This window comes from Misgurnus anguillicaudatus, chromosome 23 (genome assembly GCF_027580225.2).
Source record: "Misgurnus anguillicaudatus chromosome 23, ASM2758022v2, whole genome shotgun sequence".
In the NCBI taxonomy this organism is placed as follows: Eukaryota; Metazoa; Chordata; class Actinopteri; order Cypriniformes; family Cobitidae; genus Misgurnus; species Misgurnus anguillicaudatus.
The window spans coordinates 25,413,910-25,435,466 of record NC_073359.2 but is presented as its reverse complement, the minus strand read 5'-3'; the positions used below and the strand labels follow the sequence as shown (position 1 = coordinate 25,435,466).

Genomic DNA, 21,557 nt, shown 5'->3' with positions numbered 1-21,557 from the left:
GACAGCACATTCTGAGCAGGCCACTTTATTAGATTACACCTCTGAAAACGTACAAATAAAACACAGGGTGCGTTGTTGCGCGCTATCACCCATCAGCAACCTTATCTGCCTGGACATATTTTGCTATTCTCGCAGATAAACACAGAACAATAGCTTCATTCATAAGAATAGTTTATTTAAGACGACCTGGTCTTCAAACTCTACCATTAGGACAAAAGTCATTTCCATGGACAGGGTGTGTAAAAAACAAACACAATATGTGCTTTTATGGGGTCGGTAAGAAGATATACGATTTTTTAAAGTCGTCTAGACATAACAAAGACGTTATGCAACAAAAAGACAGGTTGGTTGTGTGCATGTTTGCAAAATGTAGTAACATGTTTGTAAAGGCTTAACAGCATTAATACACAAATCAAATTCTCACTCGCAGATTGACAGAAATATTATTCGAAGACAAATCTTTTTAAAAGTGAACTTTTGTCTATCTCTCAAAAATCTCCCCTACCGCTCACATCACACTTTAAGAAAAACACAAAGAGATCAAAAAAGTCTGAAACTTAATGCGAAAATATTAGTTTTTTGTTTTACTTTTGTACCATCAATTACTTTCTCATCAAAATTGTTTTCAGAGCAACGCCCCTGAATTCCGGTTAGTTTACAGCCAAAAGACAAGCGAAAGACAACAGAACCCGAATTTGTTTTTGTTTGCGGCCAGAGGACTCGGCACAAAATAACTACAATTAAAAAGTGACATGACTACAGTCGCTAGTGAACCAGACGATGGTTTGTCGGGGGGCGGGGGGAGACTAAAATTAGCAAAGCACAGGACACGGAAAGAAAACCATTACGGAGACAAAAGCGGGAGACATCATCTGGTAAAGAGTAACACAGGAACCAGCCTCGGTCCTGTCAGATCCGGGCTGGATGAAAGGAAAACCGCAACACCTGGAAATAGCAGTGTTTAGCCGCAAAGCTGCAATTAGCAAGGCCCGAGAGACGGCCACCAGGTTCTGTTAAGTCTCTCTTCGCCTGTGAGAACCGAGCCAGAAACAACAGACGCAGGCCCAGAAGAGAGACTCGAGTATAAAATGTTATTGTCCATACTCTGCGTGGAGGATCCTGTCTCGGAGAACATGGAATAACATGAGGACTTCCTGCTCGCTGGCCTTAGTAATCCGACATCAATAATCTTACTACGCTTAACTATGTCGCATTTGACTTTAAGTGGTTAAGACCATTTATGAACTGGGTGGAAGCCGGTCATAAGATATACTAAAACAATATCACACGACCAATAAGGACAAATTCAGCATGGCTGTGATGCGGCAGCAGTCTTACTGTGGGTTCACACCAGATGCGAGTTAAGCGTTTTACGGGAGTAGATTACAGTCAATGCAAAGATGCGATCAGACGTGTCCTCGCGTGGTGCGGCCTGTTTGCCGCGAAAACAGGCGTTATTCACCTCAAACACGTCTTCGCCCAAGTTGAAAATATTTAACTCGAGCGAAAAACGTGCATGACACAAGATTAAATTCCGCGAGTAATCTAGAGCGAGTAACGTGATGCCCGGCGTTTGGTGTGTAAGTAGCATTACTGTGGGTTCTCATCAAATGCGAGTTCAACGATTTGCGCGAGCAAATTATATACAAAGCCAATGCAAAGATGCGATCAGACGCGTCCTCGCGTGGGGCGATGCGAATGACGCAATGGGGCGGTGCGTTTGCCGCGAAAACATGCGCTATTTGCCACAAATGCGTCTTCGCCCAAGCTGAAAATATTCAACTTAAACAAAAAATTAGCATGACACGAAGTTCAATCCCGCGAGTAATCTAGAGCAAGTAACGCGATGCCCTGCGTTTGGTGTGTACGTAGCATTACTATGGGTTCAAACCAGCTGTGTTTGAGGCGTCAAATTCGTGTCTACCGTGTCTAGTTTGCCGCTTGAACATTTTGAGTTTACTCGCTTCATTCACGCATGAAAGCCGCACGTGAAATTCTAGTTATCGAGACATTCATGTGGAAATTCGAGTCATGGGAGGGGCTTCTGCAACTCCGCTCGCTTCCTGTAATCACGTCACTTGAAGCTCTTGATTGGTTAACGCGGCGTGTTTTTCCGCCAAAGTTCAAATTTTTCAACTTGCGCGTTTCCCGCAGCAACGATTAATTCGCACTAGATGCACAAATGAGGCGGAATTGTGTCTACCGCGCTAAACGCCTCATTCGCACCGCGAGACTTCCAGACACGCGCCAACGCGTCTTCACATTGACTTAACATTGAAATCACTCGCGCTTGACGCCTCTACAGCGGCTGGTGTGAACGCAGCAATCTGCGTGCCGTTTTTTAGTAATAACAGAACGCTTATATGCAAGAAAATAATGTAAAACATGAATCAGACACGCAAACAATTTTCTAGATATTTTATTACTAAAACATCTCTAAAGGCAGCGCTTTTAAGTGTTCACAAATATTTCTATTTTCCTTTAGGAGCGAGTACAACATCGTGGTAGAAAATCACAATCGGCCTTGCGTGCTAAGATCTTCATTATTAAGACACAAAACATCAAGCAGAATCACATTTAACACTTGAGGTCCCCTTAATGTTCGCTTGTATCCAAAAGTGGCTAGTGTAATTGGAAAAATGCATCATTTTTTTAGATATACTTGCACAATACAACACTTAAATAAGCCTCTACGGTAAAGAAAAATCACAGACACCAAACAGGTACCATCACAAAGTACTCCAGTCGGTTCAAATGAGACAGCATTGAACATAATTAAACACGAAAACATTTTTAGGTAAAGTGCACCGCAGCTATAAAAGTGAGCATTTAGTCGCTGGCTTCAGTGAATTGACTTTACGAATACGTGATCAACATCTCATTATTTATGCTTTGCTGGATAAAACTGATCTGCTACAGTATAAGAAAAGTTAAGTCCCTTCACTTGCACCTTCAAGCATCATGAGGAAGATAATAATGGACGAAAATCGTATCAATAACCGTGAAGATGTGAAAGCAATGCACTGTGGGTCGTTTATAAGCAAGGTTGTGGCTAGAAGGCATACAGCAAACGCACAAATCTTGCAGGATGAGCGCTTTTTTATCTTAATCCTACCGGGATTTAGGCCATAGCTGTATCCCATCTAACCAGAACCGCTGTTTTCATCCCAAACCCAACATCTTGCAAAACCTCGGCGTTTGCTGTATCCCTTCTAGGCTGAACCACAAGAAGCTGCTAACTTAAGATTTTTTTAAAGAAAAGTGCCTACATAATACAAAATGTACACTTTGATAACGTTACCATCTCGAATTCAAGTGGTCACATGACATCCTTGCACAATATCTACATCTTATCTAGGTTAGGACGAAATTCTATATATACAACATATACATACAAATCACACAGTTTCTTATAAACAAACTTCAGATTTGGTGACTTCATACTTATAGCGAATGGGTTAAGATTGAACACAATGGAGAGTTTTAGGTACAATTCTTTGGTGGAATTACTCTGTAATGTAAAGTAATATGAATTTATGGTAATACATTAGGAATGTACTGAATGTAAGTGATAAAAAAGGGAAATCTGTACAAACAGAAAAGAATGCTACTTGGATGCGGTAATAACAAGTTTGGGAAAGTAAGTTAAATAAACCTCGTTTAAAAAGCCTGATTATTATCTTCATTATTGTATAACTAACTGGGTTATGGGCTACTAAACATGTTTGACTATTATTTTTCTTACTAACAGAAAATAAACAGTCAAACCGGTTCAGCAGCACATAAATCGTTTACATAACGTAATGAACAAGATGCTTTTGTTGGCACTTATTTTAAAAGAAACAGGTTGTGCGAATCTAAAAAAAAGGTCATTACATATCAAAACAAAAGATAACATTAAGAAATTAATTTTTTCATTCGTTTAATGATAAAAACGGCCTTATAAAGGCTTCATTTTCTTTAATTTTTTACAATTTTGGGGTAAAACATAACCTGGAAATCTCTTGATGGTGGTTGCGAGATTAACAAATTTATCTTCGCAAACATTTCAACAGATAAAATACTGAAGGTATGAATGTTTCATTCACCATCTAAAATATTTTTCGATGCTGAATTTAGACAAGCTACGCTCCCTTTAAAATTAAAAACCGAATGAAATCTTCGATCCAGAAATGTATGTTAAAACACAGCTATTTCAAAAACAGTGTGCGGTCAAAACAACCTTGTGCGAATATAAACAGATGTACGGTCTCAAATTTGACGGCGTTAGACAAAACCCAACGTAAACGCAATAACAACACACTCTTGAGCACTAACCATGAAACTGTTGTGTGCAAAATTGTTCGCAAACACAATAATCGTCCACGTATTCTTCATTTCGTCCGTGTGCTACAGAACTGTTCAATGGTGCGACGTCCGTAAAACAGTCCTTATGTTCACTCATTTGGTTTTCTGTACGGTGAGCATTTTTTGCATCATTTTGTACTAAAACAGATTTTCTTTCTGGCATATTTACAAACTTCAGTAAGTTAGTAGTTAAGACTGAGCTAAAACGTCTTTAGGTAAAAAATATTTTTTAAGACAGGCCCGTTTATTAAAACGACCAAAACGTATGTCCTTAAGAATTTCCCAGCATGCTCAGAAAAAGATAACGTCTTCCTTGGCGGCCTTGTCGCCCACAGTGTATGGGAGGGTGTGCTGGGTGTTCTGGGTTTTGGGAACGCCGGACTGGGCGTCCACGCAGCCGTCCGAAGATCCGAGGGAATCTGTGGAGCGAGCAAACAAACAACAGCTCTGTCAGCTGTAAAGCATAATGACTGTTTACACAGCGGAGCGAGACCGGCTCGAATTCAACAGGAAACGGCGGGTGTGGCTGTTTGATTACCTGAGTGTGACTGTTGTGGTTGGGGGGGCTGCGGCTGGGGGCTAACGGAGCGTCGTGCTTTTAGGTTTCCTTCTGAATCTCTTGCTGACAGCTTGATGGGCAGCGTATGCTTCATGTCGATAGAGGCTGTAAAATAAAGAAAATTTTAAAGAAATCATCCAATTTTCTGGAAAACAACTAATAGATGATATAGAGCAATATGGTTGCTAAGTTGTTTAGAATATTCTTTAGTGTGTTGCTATGGTGTTAAGTGTGTTGCTATGTAGTTGCTAGGGTGTTTGGACCGGCATTTAGTGAGTTGCTATTCAGTTGCTAGGGTGTTAAATGTGTTGCTATGTAGTTGCTAGCATGTTTGTAATGATGGTCTTTAGTGTGTTGCTATGAGGTTGCTAAGGTGTTAAATGTGTTGCTAAGGTGCTTAGAATGGTTTTTAGTGTTTCCATGCAGTTGCTAGGGTGTTAAGTGTGTTGCTATGTAGTTGCTATGATGTTTGTAATGATGGTCTTTAGTGTGTTGCTATGCCGTTACTAAGGTGTTAAATATGTTGCTAAGGTGCTTAGAATGGTTTTTAGTGTTAAGATGCAGTTGCTAGGGTGTTATGTGTGTTGTAGGGTGTTAAGTGTGTTGCTATGTAGTTGCTAGGGTGTTTGGAACGGCATTTAGTGAGTTGCTAGAGTGTTTGGAATGGTCTTTAGAGTGTTTCCATGCAGTTGCTAGGGTGTTACTTGTGTTGCTAGGGTATTTGGAATGGTCTTTAGTGTGTTGCTATTCCGTGGCTAGGGTGTTAATCTGTTGCTAAGGTGCTTCGAATGGTTTTAAGTGTTTCCATGCAATTGCTAGGGTGTTACTTGTGTTGCTAGGGTGTTTGGAATGGTCTACAGTGTGTTTCCATACAGTTGCTAGGGTGTTACTTGTGTTGCTAGGGTGTTTGGAATGGTCTATAGTGTGTTGCTATGCTGTTGCTTGGGTGGTAAATGTGTTGCTATGCAGTTGCTAATGTGCTTAGAATAGTTTTTAGTGTGCTTCTATGCTATGGAATGGTCTTTAGAGTGTTTCCATGCAGTTGCTAGGGTGTTACTTGTGTTGCTAGGGTATTTGGAATGGTCTTTAGTGTGTTGCTATTCCGTTGCTAGGGTGTTAATCTGTTGCTAAGGTGCTTCAAATGGTTTTAAGTGTTTCCTTGCAGTTGCTAGGGTGTTAAGTGTGTTTCTATGTAGTTGCTAGGTTGTTTGGAACGGCATTTAGTTAGTTGCTAGAGTGTTTGGAATGGTCTTTAGAGTGTTTCCATGCAGTTCCTAGGGTGTTACTTGTGTTGCTAGGGTATTTGGAATGGTCTTTAGTGTGTTGCTATTCCGTTGCTAGGGTGTTAATCTGTTGCTAAGGTGCTTTGAATGGTTTTAAGTGTTTCCATGCAGTTGCTAGGGTGTTAAATGTGCTGCTAAGGTGCTTAAAATGGTTTTAAGTGCTTCCATGCAGTTGCTAGGGTGTTACGTGTGTTGCTATGGTGTTTGGAATGGTCTTTAGTGTGTTGCTATGCCGTTGCTAGGGTGTTAAATGTCTTGCTATGCAGCTACTAAGGTGCTTAGAATGGATTTTAGTGTGCTTCTATGCAGTTGATAGGGTGTTACGTGTGTTGCTATGTGGTTGCGAGAGTTCCTAGAATGGTTTTAGAATGGTCTTTAGTGTGTTGCTATGCAGTTGCTAGGGTGCTAAGAATGGTTTTAGTGTGGCTATGCAGTTGCTTAGGTGTTTAGTGTGTTCCTATGCAGTGGCTTAGGTGTTTTGTGTGTTGCTATGCACTTGTAAGGTGTTTAAATTTGTTTTAATGCATGTTGCTATGCAGTAGCTAAGATATTTAGTGTATTGATATGCAGTTGCTATGTTTAAAATGGCCTTTAGTGTGTTGCTGTGAGTTGCTAAGGTATTAAGAAAGTTTTTAGTGTATTGCTAAGTAGTTAGTCTGCTATGCAGTTGCTTGGGTGTTAAGAGTGTTGCTATGCAGTTTTTAGGGTCTTCAGTTTTTTGCTATGCAGTTGAAAGGGAGCTTAACATGCAGAAATGCCTATGAGTAACCAATTAAAACATTGCTCTGGTTGCTTAGTCAACCGGACAAAGCAACACAGACGGGGCCATCTTTTTGTCCAACCAATGGCAGGCTAGCCGAGCATTACGAAAACCATAAAAAAAAATCAACAATTTTGATTGACATTAAGTTCCTATTAACATTACTTGGAGACCAGTGGAGGTCAGAACAACAGCTAGTGTCTCACAGGAAACCAGCAAAATGTATAGGCCCCAATTTTCAACAGTTGTGCGTGCAATACTAACCCAAACTCTCTGTGCGGTGTGAACTCTTTCCCTTTCCGCTCTTCTCTTTGCCCTTGCTGAGGGCGGCGAGTTTGGTGGGAATTTGCTGCTGGACCCCGCCCTGCTTGTGCAGCTGGTTGGTGGTGCTGATGAGGTGGATGGGAACCTCTGTCTTTGTCGTCAGGGTGCTGCCGGAGCTCTCTCGACGAGAGTGGATCTCGGGACGATCAGGGTAATCAGCGGGAGACACAGAAAGAGAGGACCGCAGAAGCGATTTCGGAGGAAGATGGTCCCCTGGTCCACCGAGCAACAGCTCACCGTTGAAACTTGAGGAAAACTGAAAAACAAAAAACTAAATGTTTAATAATAATAAAAAATATTATGCACCAAATTTCATAATTAATGAATTATAATGATATTGTTTTGTTGTTACGATCAATTCTATTGTTTATCTTTTGTGACTTGCTTTGTACTAACACATCAATAAACGAACGAATGCAAAGCATAATCATAAAACGTTTCGTAAGGACAAAAATGTGATCTTTGAACTCAGCTTCGTCTGCGCAACATTTGAATGCAACGTGAAGGAAATGCCAAGTTAATGTGTCACATAGGGAATCCAGTCTGTTCAAAAGTCAGCAAGATCTACAGGAAGAAACCAAATTCGAAACACATGCTGCTCTTTGTGCCGAGCAAAGGCGTTCTTTGATCTACTCGTGGACACACTTTGTCAACACAGGCAAAAATGTAACAAAATTCAACGCAAGCCCACATGAAAGGACTAAGTTAAGCATGAGGTAAAGATTAATAAGGGATGTCAGTGACTGACAGTTAGTCAGCTGGCAACCCGCCAACCCTTTCATCTCAAGTAACATACTGTACATTACTTGGAAGGATAGTCCACCCGGGGCAAGTTAAAGTTACCATACCTTGCTAAAGTGTGATTAGCGCAGTTTTTGGGATGTACTGTACCTAGAACTGAACCTGGCAAATGTGTGCGAGCAGGTCGAATGATTAACCTGCAACACCTTCAGAGGTGAAGATTGAAAAAGCGTGTTACTGTCCAACACATCTACTTATAGGTGTGGAGAAGATTGGCGTGAAACTAGTGCCGCCCGAGTTGTTTCATCACGTTCCCACCTGCACAAGTCACAATTCCACCCTCCAATTCTATTAAATGAAGGGGTGGACATTCAACTTAAACTTAGCTGAATTTAGTTCAACCTATAGGATTCTTGGTAGTGATGTGCAAAACTATTATTTACATTTTATTTAACTACATTTTTTAACCTAACATATGTATTTTTTATGTAAATGCATTGCTTCTGCACAAACTGTCTTACAGTTAAAGCAAAAATTACCATTACCATACTATTTAAAGTACTGCTTCGAAAAATGTAAATAAATAAATAATACAAACCCCCCATAAAAAACATGTAACCCAATTAATCGACTTCACTTGATTTCTGTGTAATATGGTTTTCGATATGAGATACAATAATAGTTCCTATTTGTAAGATCCATTTACCTATATTAAAATAAAGTTGTATATATTCAAATTTAGGAATATATTTGAATATATAAATAATTAAGAATATTTTAAAGAAAAAAAAATCGATATAACATGGTTTTCGATATGCGACACAATAATAATTCAAGTTTGTAAAATTAATTTAATTATATTAAAATATATTCATATATATTAAAAATAATATGTTTGTATATATTAAAAATGAAGAATATGTTTGTGTATATTTAAAAAAATCTTAATCTTTAAGAAAACATTTCTATATAACCAATTTTTGATATGCGATACAATAATACTTAAAGTTTGTAAAATCCATTTAACTATATTAAAATATATTTGTATATATTAAAAATTAAGAATATATTTGAATATATTAAAAATAATATGTTTGTATATATTAAAAATTAAGAATATGTTTGTGTATATTTAAAAAAATCTTAATCTTTAAGAAAACATTTCTATATAACCAATTTTTGATATGCGATACAATAATACTTAAAGTTTGTAAAATCCATTTAACTATATTAAAATATATTTGTATATATTAAAAATTAAGAATATATTTGTATATATTAAAAATAATATGTTTGTATATATTAAAAATTAAGAACATGTTTGTATATTTTAAAAATTAAGAATATATTTTAAAGAAAAAATTCTATGTAACACGGTTTTTGATATGCAATACAAAAATAGTTCAAGTTTGTAAGATCCATTTAACTTTTTTAAAATATATCTGAATATATTAAAAATTAAGAATATATTTATATATATTAAAAATTAAGAAAATTTTCAAGGAAAAAATCTATATAATGCGGTTTTCGATATGCGATACAATAATAGTTTAAGTTTGTACAATCCATTTAACTATATTAAAATATTTTGCATACATTAAAATTTAAGAATATATTTGTACATATAAAAAAATAATATGTTTGTATATTTAAAAAATAAGAATATATTTTAAAGAAAAAATTCTATGTAACACGGTTTTCGATATGCGATACAATAATAGTTCAGGTTTGTAAGAACCATTTAACTATATTAAAATATATTTGTATACATTCAAACTTAAGAATATATGTAAGCAATAAGGTACGAGAGGCTGTGCTGTATCGTGAATAAGTGGCGGCTGAGGGGCGTTGTTAGGCACGACGCAAAGCGTAGTGCCTGCAACCCCTTCGGCCGTTGCTTATTCGCGATGCGGCGCTTGCCTCGAGTACCTTATTGCTTTTATAAAACGGTTACCACACAATATTAAACTAAAAAAAAATTAGTGCAACTTTCATGAAGTTGAATCAATAAAAGCATTCCTTCCGCTAGAAAAAATAGTCCCTGACTGCGAACAACAACATGAAAGCTCAAATAAACAACAAACTGTTCTCAGACTTTGTCTCATTATATGTTTATGTGTTGCTAAGGGTGTTGCTCAGGGCGCAGTGATATTAAATAGAACCGTTGGGTGAAGCGGTCATAGCAGTGTTTTATCGTGAATAAAGCACACCTATTGACCAATCAGAATCAAGGATTGGAACTAACCGTTTTATAATTGTATATATAAAAAAGAATATGTTTGTATATATATATATATATATATATATATATATATATATATATATATATATATATATATATATATATATATATATATATAAAATTAAGAATATGTTTGTATATTTAAAAAAATTAAGAATATATATAACGCGGTTTTCGATATGCAATACAATAATAGTTTAAGTTTATAAGATCCATTTAACTATTTTCAAATATATCTGTATATATAAGAATATATTTGTATATATTAAAAATTAAGAATATGTTCAGAGAAACAATAATAGTTTAAGTTTGTAAAATCCATTTAACTCTATTAAAATATTTTTTATATATTAAAAATTAAGAATATAATATATATATATAATATATATATATATATATATATATATATATATATATATATATATATATATATATATATATATATATATATATATATATATATATATATATATATATATATATATATATATATATATATATATATATATATATAAACTGTTTCAGCAGTTACAATATAAACAAGCGGCTTTCGTGGTCCACACGTAACCTCCGGTAAACTCCGCTAAGAATAAATAACAACAAAGTACTTTAAACGTAGTTTATTTATATAACAAGCAAAACCAACAACACGTAGTACAGGGCTCCAGACTGCCACCAAAATTTGAGAGTGTGCTACTGAATTTTACATCCAGTCTCACATGTTCGACCAGTAAATTTGACCTTTTTTGAAATTGAAAACAGCACATTGTACTTTCCGCATCTATCATTAAAGTATTTATTAGTAATGCAGTGGAAATTAGTAGAAATGTGAATATTTGGTTAACATGTTGATTTACGGTGCGTGCCCCTAAATATTCTTGTTGCGCCCCTAAAATTTTCACTTGGGGGCCATTTTGCTCCTAGTGAAAAAAGTTAGTCAGGAGCCCTGCGTAGATTACCTAGGAAACCAAAACATTTGTTATTTTCGATGAGGTATTTGTTCAAGAGTTCAGTTTAGCAGCTAGTCAGACCATTAAAAACTGAAACCGGAAGTAAAGTTTGGACCAGATGCGTATCGCGTCACCGCAAGTGTGTCCAATGAAACAGTCTATATAATAAACAATGTGTTTGTATATATTAAAAAATAAGAATATATTTGTTTATATATTAAAAATTAGGAATATATTTTAAAGAAAGACTTTCTATATAACGCGGTTTTCGATATGCGATACAATAATAGTTTAAGATTGTAAGATCCATTTAACTACATTAAAATATTAAAACATTTTAAAACTGAAAATTATATAACCAACTTACAAGTTCAAATTTTTTTTATTATCATTGATCCTCTTCCACATGTACTTTCACATCGACCTGAAAACTTTTACTAAATGTTACGTACAGTCAATGATTGCGATATGCATATTTGCGCTATTCCAAGATGTTGTGCATCCCTAATTGTGAACTAACCATAATCTTGTCAGATTTAAATCACATCTTATCAACTTGGCTCAATGATCTAGATTTTAAAGAAGTTGGAAAAGCATAAACTTCTCCAACTTGCCCCGAGCAACATCAGCTGAAGCGTTTACAAAGCAGCGTTTGTGGAACACAAGCGGTTTTCTCTGAGACAGATGCCGCATTGTCTCCAAGTCCTGAGGTGCCTTCAGCAAATATAAGGTTTCCCCGAGTTTAAAATACGAGGGGTGTGCGAAGCGTTCCATACAAAAGCTTGACTGACATCACATAAACAATTAGGACTGGCCGCATTCCAGCGCCTGTATTAATGAAAGCTTGCTGGCAGGTAATTATACGTTGTGGTTTTCCCATCTGAAATTTCCCTGGATACTTCCAGCAAATATTCACTTGGAGCTCTTGTGCTGTGCATGGGCCGAAACGTCGCTACTAAATCACTTTGCTAAATACCTGTTTCTGAAGGGTCGCGTTTTTTTTTTAAACACGGGCGGCCGGAAAATAAAGCAAACCTTGCTTCACAAAAACAGACTCCATGGAAACAGGAGCATGAGAGTTTATGACACTTGAGTGACTATAAATCATTACAAAATATATCAAAGTTGAATTTTAAGATCAGATACGAGTATGTTAGCAGAAACGCAAATATAGAGCAACTCGGCAGTGGAAAGAAACCGATTTGATGCTTAAAAAGCTGTAAGAAACTCTAAATACGAACGGAAATGAGTCAGTCATGAGTAACAAAAGGTCAAAAAAAAAAAAAAATAAATACAACCCTACATATCGCACATGACAGCCGAGATGGTAATAAAACAATCCAGCGTATAATAAAACAAAACAGCAGAAAGTTGAAACTCAAACAAAAGACGTCCCGCTCAAATAGCACACCGTAAAATCGTAATAACGTCATAAAAACTTGGTTAATATGTAGCCTACATTGCCTACTACATTAGCAACTGTGAATGTGAGTTTTGCAAAACAAACAATCCTGCCAACTTCAGACAGACAAAACTATAAACAAACCAAATTGTTGGTTTTTATTCATCAATGCCGACCAATCGGATTGCAAGAAATTCCAGCATCATGTTGACTCTATTATGCACTATAAAACTCGACTATTACATTTAAATGGCACACAGTATACTGTACAATTACAAGGCCTTCACCCCTGACAACATAGTCAGGTGGTTACTATGCGCAGATGACTGCTGTAAACTGCGATAAGAGCAGATCACAGGAAATCTGACAAGGCCGGGCGTGACTGGACGTGCCTGCATGACCTCACATGCATACAATAAATTGCAAAGTTGCGGTAACTTGGTGCAAGAGGGATGTTGATTCAAAACGACTTTCAGTGCATTCAATATATCAGTGACCTTTGCATTGTCAATTCAACTCAGCTACAAGAACTGACAGTGTCATTGTACAATTCGAGAGCATTGTAAAAGTATAAGTAATATGAACGAAGATACTTGCGTTTGCAAACTATACTTAATTTTAAATATAAGGAAGATGGGAACGGTTTGCATAACACTATCGTCTTCATCTCACACCAGGACAGAGTTTCAATACAGCCGCACAATATGTGGCTTTGTGCAAAACTTTGTTTGCACATCGACTGGCTCTCCTGTGAGCGAGCTGGTTACGACTGTTCAAACAGCGCTCATCCAAGTCTCTTATTTCCCATAGATCTGCTTGGGTAATCTTGCAGGTTCATCTGAGAACAGGTTGGGCAGGGTGGCAGGTAAATCATCAAGACTTTAGCATGAAGTCGAGCGGCTTTCTTGCCTCACAGTGGCACATTGTTTGCTCAATTGTGCCGGTACGGCGGTGCAGAAAGGAGAGCGTGGGAAATGCAGAAGCTTTATAAGCTGGCACACCTGCACTTGAAATAAATAATGACATATGTGACAACGAACGGGAACAGAAAGGTGACATCATTCGATTTCTATGTGTGACAGTTCCTGTTGTCTTGAATGCATGAGTGCAGAATAACATAAACCTTCATTCAAGATCTACACAAGGTCCTATTTTCAGCATGTATGAAAAGACTTGAAACAAATGGTCAGGCATTGCCAAGGTGTTGTTATGCATTTTACATTTTATCAGTACGTGTTTTCCCTGGGAATCAAACCCATGACCCCTTGCGAGCCACAGGAACAAACGATGACTTCCTGGCCTCTATATAGTGTCGTAGCAATGCCTAAATGGGAACTTGGGCTGCGTCCAAATACCCACACTTGCGATCTTGGCCACTTGAAAGCGTGTGCGACAGGAAGTACGTGCAAAAGACTGTCCAATGTCTTAAAACTGGCAAAGTGCAGTGCCCTTAAAGGATTAGTCTATTTTCTTTAAAAAATCCAGATAATTCACTCACCACCATGTCATCCAAAATGTCGATGTCCTTCCTTGTTCAGTCGAGAAGAAATTGTGTTTTTTTGGGCAAGGCATTCCAGGGTTTTTCTCATTTTGGTGGACTTTAATGGACCCCAACACTTAACAGTTTTAATGCAGTTTATAATTGCAGTTTCAAGGGACTCTAAACTATCCCAAACGAGGCATAAGGGTCTTATCTAGCAAAACGATTGTCATCTAAAAAAAAAAAATGCACTTTTAATCCACAACTTATTGTCTTTCTCCGGTCGTGTGACGCGCCAGCGCAACATCACGTAATACGTCATCACGTCAAGGGGTCACGGATGACGTATGCAAAACTACGCTAAAACTAACTAAGTGTTGAGAAAGAGGACCGTTCCGACGTTGTTGTATGTTGAATGATACTAATTAATGTCTTCGTGTCAGTTTATTGTTTAAAATGGTCCGCAAATGTGCATTCATATATGTAACACGTGACCTTTCGACGTTATTACGCAATTACGCGAGGTCGCGCTGGTCCGTCACATGACTGGTGCACAAGACAAGAAGTTTATTTTATTTTTTTCTTGCAAAAATGACAATCGTTTCGCTGGATAAGACCTTTATGCCTCGTTTGGGATCGTTTAGTCTCCTTTGAAACTGCAATTTTTTGAAACTGTTAAGTGTTGGGGTCCATTGGAATGAGGGAAATCCTGGAATGTTTTCCTTGAGAAACATGGTTTCTTCTCGACTGAACAAGGGAGGACATCGACATTTTGGATGACATGGCGGTGAGTAAATATCTGAATTTTTTTTAAGAAAATAGACTAATCCTTTAACCCACACTATCTCAAATACTGCTTCGGAGTGGTATTCAAGGCTAAGCGTATCCCATCATACATAATTTTTTTGTGACTTTTATTGTGAATTAATTGTGCCGTTTATTAAGGGACTACTTAAGGTGATCAAGTGGTATGGCCGGAAGTGTGCATATTTGGATGCAGCGTTGGCGACAGGAAGTGCTTCTTGACATCACAAGGTCTCAAGGAGCGCCCCTCACCTGTCCGGCTTCTTGCGCGAACAGCGCGGGCGGCATCGTGTTGTGTTTCCTCAGCTTCCGCTGATCTTCAAGTCGCTCCCTTTCTTTCTCCACGGCTCGCGTCGACTCCCGCAACCGCTCCAGGTCTTGCTGATACGTCTGCTTTTGACGTTCCAGCTCCTGCCTTTCCTCGGCCAGCCGAGCTTCCAGTCTCTGGCATTCCTCTTCTCTCTCCTTCAGCCTCAGCTCGGACGCCTCGGCCTGTCGCCTCTGCTTTTCGCGCTCCCGCTCCCAGCGCATCTGCTCCTGTCTGTGCTGGTTTTGTAGGCGCTGGAAGTTTGCCATCTCCTCACGATGCTTCTCCAGGTTCCTCTGCTTCTCTTGCTCGAGGAGGACGTCCGTGCCGCGGCAACGGCTGCCGGGGCGCTCCCGCTCGGCGGCGAGGAGCGAGGCCCGCTGGAGCTCGATGTGGCTGTCTTGCTGAGATACGATGGCCTGGGGAGGACAAAGGGGGAGATTTAATGTTTGGATAGCTGTTAAGAGATATTCTTGGTAGACAGTGTCATGTATTCTCAGCTGCTTGCTTTGGTAAGAAAGTGTCTGCTGAGAATGTAAATGTAATTTGTGCAAGACGAACAAGTGAACAAACAAAAGAACAAATTGACAGATGACTAAACAAATGAAACAACAACAAAAAAGGAGAGAAATGAGAGGGCGACAACAAAACAGACAAAGCAGACAAATAAAGATAGCTTTGGTCCTACACACAGTGACCGAAACATGAGCTGCCTTAAGGGGAGAAACACCTAAAACCAAAATTTCTTTTTGTGATCTTATCTATGCATGATTCACGGTATCATTTCCTATTGAAACGCTGTTAGTCAGTGACACATCATCTGGTCAGTGTGTTTTACCTGTAGACTGTAAAGTCCCTGAGACAGCAGGAGGACTCGCTCGTAAAACTGGATAAACAGGAAGACAATGACAGTATTAGTGCCAAGATAATTCAGATATTCAAAGGAATCGTTCTCACCGTCGATACAATACCAGCATACCTGCCTGGTTAAGTATCGCTGCATTAACCGCAGATAAGGTGCGGCGAACGCAAAGGTTACTATTTCAAAAATGCATTGGGTTATTGTTTTATATACAACGTGACATTTATTTTCCCACGGGAACCGATTGAATTCAAGTGTGCGAACGTATACCGTACCTCAGTATCAGGAAATTTAAAGGTGGGCTTTTGGTGGGGGGCAGGTAAGGAGGTCTCATCCTGTAAGAGAAGGGGGGCAAATTGTTTATATAAACAGTGATATTTGCACAACACAAAAACAATGGACAATAAAGGACAAAATATGTCATTTCCGACATTATTGCAGTATGTTTTAACATTTTGAGTTAAAGGTGCACTGTGTAAGTTTTAGGAGGACAAAAATGCAATATAATAATATACATAACTGTATTACCAGTAGAGCTTACATAATGAACTGTTATGTATTTATTAACCAACACTTTTTTTATCTACATACAACGCGGGTCCCCTTACATGGAAGTCGCCATTTGCGTCACCATGTTTCTACAGTAGTCCTAAACGGACAAACTGCTTAACAGAGTTCGTTTCATCACTACACTATCTCAGACGACGATATGTTTGTCCAGTGGTGGCTACCGTAGCTTCTCTATGCGTTTCGAAATGTAGGGGTGAGCTGTGGACTGAGTCACAGGTTGCAATTCGCAATCTTACCACTATATGTCGCAAATATTTACACACAGCACCTTTAAAGGAAAACACCAACGGTTTTCAATATTTTATTATGTTCTTGTCTCAACTAATACGTATTAATACATACCTATCTTTTTTCAATACGTGCACTTAATCTTTGTACAGCGCATTGTGAATGTGTTAGCATTTAGCATAGCCCCATTCATTCCTTAGGATCCAAACAGGGATGAATTTAGAAGCCACCAAACACTTCCATGTTTTCCCTATTTAACGACTGTTACATGAGAGGTTACACGAGTACCGTATTTTCCGGACTTTAAGTCGCTCTGGAGTATAAGTCGCATCAGTCAAAAAATGCATCATGAAGAGGAAAAAAACATATAAGTCGCACTGGATTATAAGTCGCATTTATTTAGAAAATTATTATTCTTTTGGGGGACATTTTGTTTAAGTCTTTCTCCGTTGTCTTTAAGTTAATGTTTCAGTTAAAAGTTTTTTTCAGGTGTAGGCTACAGGAGCAACATATAGCGCCCTCTCATGGCTGTAGACAGTATTGTTTTCCTTTGGTTCATGTTAGGCAGTATGAATAAATTTTGACATATAAGTCGCACCTGACTATAAGTCGCAGGACCAACCAAACTATGAAAAAAAACTGCGACTTATAGTCCGGAAAATACATTAAGTATGGTGGCACAAAATAAAACGTGGCGATTTTTTAAGCGCCTCTGCGCGCAGTAACATCATAACTCCTGACTCCTCCCCCTATCGCTCAAAATTCCGTCAATATTACTGCGCTCGAGGTTGAAGTGCTGCAAACTAAGTGCTCTTCCACCATACAATATAGTTTTCATTTTTTATCCGGCCACATTTTATTTTGTGCCACCATACTTACTCGTGTAACTACTCATGTAACGGTCTATAAATAAAAACATGGATGTGTTTGTTGGCTTCTAAATTCATCCCTGTTTGGATCCTAAGGAATGAATGAGGCTAGGCTAAATGCTAACACATTCACAACGTGCTGCACAATGATTAAGTGCACGCATTGAAAAAATATAGTTACGTATTAATTCGTCTAAGTTGAGGTATGAACATAGTAAAATATTGAAAATGGTGGTGTTTTCCTTTAAAGTACTTTATTGACAAGTATTGTAAATCGTGCACACTCGATTCCTTATATCCATCTGAAATACAACTCAAAAGGAGTTTTTGATGCAGATAAAAAGAAAATCGCAATATATTATAATAAAATAACCATACATGGAGTCACACAATACGAAAATATAATGTTCTTGTATTGTGACCTTTATTATTATTATTATCATCATCAGTGTCCTACTAAATCCCACCTCCTAACTGACAGAGAAATCCCTGCCCCAAGCATAATTCAGTGTTTGGTAAACACTACATCATGTGTGTTGTGTGTTGAAGTACCAGCAGACAGATCTGCACACATGCGTGTTTGTTCTCTCACCGGCTCATCTTGGTTTTGATAGGCTTGGTTTTCTTTGATCTGCGGGTCTGAGCTGGTCCATTCGCCACGTTCCCTAGATCTGGCTGACGCTCTGGAGACCTTCTTCTTCTTAATACTGCCATCTGTGTCAACACACACGCACACAAACACACGCGTTGAATGTATATAGACAGTGGAGCAGTATTATAACGTCATAGAATCGCAACATGGCACATCCTTAAGGGATTGTGGGTAATTTCTTCTAACGTTATTATATTTAACCGCGTGACAAAATATTCCATATTTATTAAAGAAAAACATGTGACACACTTTTGGGAAGTATTGCAGGAGCGCTGTCGTATCCACCGAAGGTGTCCGCTCTGCGAGGAAGCATGCTTAAACCAGGACTCTGGTTTCCGGTAGTCTGATGTGTTTCTTTCACACCAGATGCCAGGAGGTTCTGAAGGTTCTCCACTATAGAGGAACAGATGTTTTAGAGATTGAAAATACAGTAGCATACGCTTTAGATAAAAGTGTGCCTTGATGCTTAAATGTAAATATATATATTTTTTAATACAGTACTGGCTAAAAGTTTGAAAAGACTTGAATGAAATGTTTCTCATGATCTTAAAAAGGGTACATGTTAAAATGTTTAAAAAATAACTTTAAAATATACTTATTCTTGTCTTTCATTAGAAAACAATTTTTTTTGAAATGTCTTCGACTGAATACCGGGGAGCCAAATAAGGACCCCCAGGGACAAATGGATTGAAATGGATTTAGTTACAATAAAACACAGTAAACAGACCCGTGAGAGCTGTACACTGTTGGTTAAACAGATATTTGAATGCAAGGTGCCAAATTTGCAGGTTTTCTGCTCTTACAACTTCATAATTAAGAGTAAATCTAATGCACCCGGTCCTTAAGCGGCGTAAGATGCCCGGGCATGTTACCTTCAGTGATGGCTCCTTTGAGCAGTTGCTCCCCCTGCTGGAGATCTGATGTGTCTCCTCGCAACAGCAAGCGAGAGCGAGTGTGGATGTCCTCCACGCCGGCCACAGATTCAGCCAGCTCTGCGAACAACTGCAGTTTATCTGCGAGGCTCTGAGCGATCTCGGCGTCCTTTAACATCAGGCGCTCTATGAGAAAATGTATACGTGAAAATGAGCTTTTTTAACATAATATAAACAAAAAGACAATTCATGTGGTGTGTGTGTTTAGGTTACACAAGTACGCCATCTAGTGACCATAGATCCTAAAACTTTAACAGGATACCTATAGCCCTTTGATAAGATGTCTCCTCTTATAAAAAGTTAGCTAGAAAACCATCATAGCAGCTATAGTTAAACAATTTAAGTTGTAAAATGAAGTTAAACTAGTTAAACAAATTTATGTAAAACACCATTGTGCTGTTCTCAGGTCAGCAGAAAATCTTAGTATAGTTGTATAAAACAATGCAGCTATAATTGAAGTTTTACCATGAAACTCTCTAAATCTGGCAACCCTTGCCTCCTCTTCCTCACTAAACAGCCTCTCCTCTGTGTGTGGACAGCTGAAGAAGAAACAGAGATGAAGAACGACAAAAAAAAAGAGAAAAGATATACAACATAAGATTGTGTTCAGCACACACCTCTCAACGGCCTGCCTGATGTTTGTGATCCAGGTGTTGCGTTCTTCTTTCGATGCCGTGTGGATCTCGTACATCTCGGGTCGGTTGGAGGAGGCGCAGATGAGGAACATGGCCCGCTCCTCGTGAGCAACTTCTCGTACGATCAGCTTTTGCAAGGAGATTACGGACGGCTTGTTATCCTGGTGAAGAAAAAGAAACAGACCTGTTTGTCTTTGTTTTGATTAATGGTGACGATTAGATGATGATGTTGAAATCATACTCACCACAGTGGAAAACATGTATCTCTGATCCTTCTCTTGCAATAGGACGAGAACGTCGGTCAGCAGTAGAGCGAGAATATCTGAAGGCAGAAAATCGAATATGTTTTTAACTATTAAATAAACAAACTATTGTGACCACCTGCCTAATATTGTGTAGGTCTCCTTTTTGGCACCAAAACAGCCCTGACCCATCGAGGCATGGATCCACTTGACCTTTCAATCAGAACCAGCATTTCCATCTTTTAGGTATTTTCAGCAACAGTAGCTCGTCTGTTGGATCGGACCAAAGGGACCAGCCTTCGCTCCCCACGGGCATCAGTTTTGGAGATGATCTGCCATCACAATTTGGCCCTTGTCAAAATCGCTCAGATCCTTATGCTTGCCCATCTTTCTGCTTTTAACACATCAACAACAATTGTCCTCAAAGTGGATGTGTTGGAAGCAGAAAAAATGGGCGGCCAAGGCTCACTGATGCAAGTGGGGAGCGAAGGCTGGCCCGTGTGATCCGATTCAACAGACAAGCTACTGTAGCTTAAAGTGCTAAAAAAGTGAAAGTTGTGCGGCGTAGGATATGCATTGGTTTTCACAAATACTTCTGCGTCGCCGTCCGCGCCGACGTGCAAACACACATGGAGACCACTTGCAGCAACTTGGCCCATCTTTCTTCTCACCATCACAAATGGAAATACCCATGACGCATTTTTTTTTACCTGATGGGAGGGTTATAGTGAACCAATCACAGCACTTGCGGCCCTCGTAGAACTGACGCACTGTAAAAAATTTGGCTACGGATAACCTACAGCTACGGCATAGACCTTACGCACGACTATAAATTGGACTTTAGGGAGGTGGTCAAAATGTTATGGCTGATCGGTGTTATCCAGACCGATGCATTACCTTTGAGTCGCCCGGACGCGGCTTTCCAGTAGACCGTGCCTTCACACAGTAGCATGCGGCGACCCTGACACAGATCCTCTTTACGGAAAACGCGTCCGTCCTTTATTTTACCATGGGACTTGGGCTCCATCTTGGAGGAGATCTCCCTGAGCCGAGATTCCTTCTCATAGAGATTCACTTGACCATCCACATGCACGATAACGTCCTTGATCAGGCCGAGAGCTTCTGCCAGACCTTCATGTTCCTCTGTGCCTGCTATAAAGACATGGAAAGGCATTCAGTTTTAAGGTTGGAGGTTAGCAACATGGTAAGGTGTTCAGCCTGGTTGACTGTCCATATTTAGGAGGTTCAACAGTGGCCCACGTCAATACTAAGGACAAAAAAGCTGAAGATGTGTTTCGTGCCAAGAGAGGACACACTAAATACCGACTGATGCCTGAAGACGACATTTAGTTCTGAAAATTGTTTAAA

The 21,557-nt window shown here is 38.8% G+C and overlaps 1 protein-coding gene across 4 annotated transcripts in view; it reads right to left on the bottom strand.

The window, feature by feature from the left end:
* Positions 1-2,403: 2,403 nt before the first annotated feature.
* Positions 2,404-21,557, bottom strand: part of arhgef18b (rho/rac guanine nucleotide exchange factor (GEF) 18b) — a 54,959-nt gene continuing 35,805 nt past the window's right edge. For all 4 annotated transcript variants that reach the window (XM_055217162.2, XM_055217163.2, XM_055217164.2 and 1 more), the window contains 13 exons: positions 21,087-21,341; positions 20,193-20,269; positions 19,930-20,108; positions 19,778-19,851; positions 19,253-19,438; positions 18,630-18,773; positions 18,321-18,442; positions 16,337-16,396; positions 16,038-16,085; positions 15,145-15,618; positions 7,214-7,529; positions 4,886-5,011; positions 2,404-4,766 (listed from right to left, as the gene is read on the bottom strand). In XM_055217162.2, the coding sequence (XP_055073137.2) occupies positions 4,639-4,766; positions 4,886-5,011; positions 7,214-7,529; positions 15,145-15,618; positions 16,038-16,085; positions 16,337-16,396; positions 18,321-18,442; positions 18,630-18,773; positions 19,253-19,438; positions 19,778-19,851; positions 19,930-20,108; positions 20,193-20,269; positions 21,087-21,341 (2,189 nt within the window). In that variant the 3' untranslated portion in view covers positions 2,404-4,638. The remainder of the gene's footprint in view (positions 4,767-4,885; positions 5,012-7,213; positions 7,530-15,144; positions 15,619-16,037; positions 16,086-16,336; positions 16,397-18,320; positions 18,443-18,629; positions 18,774-19,252; positions 19,439-19,777; positions 19,852-19,929; positions 20,109-20,192; positions 20,270-21,086; positions 21,342-21,557) is intronic.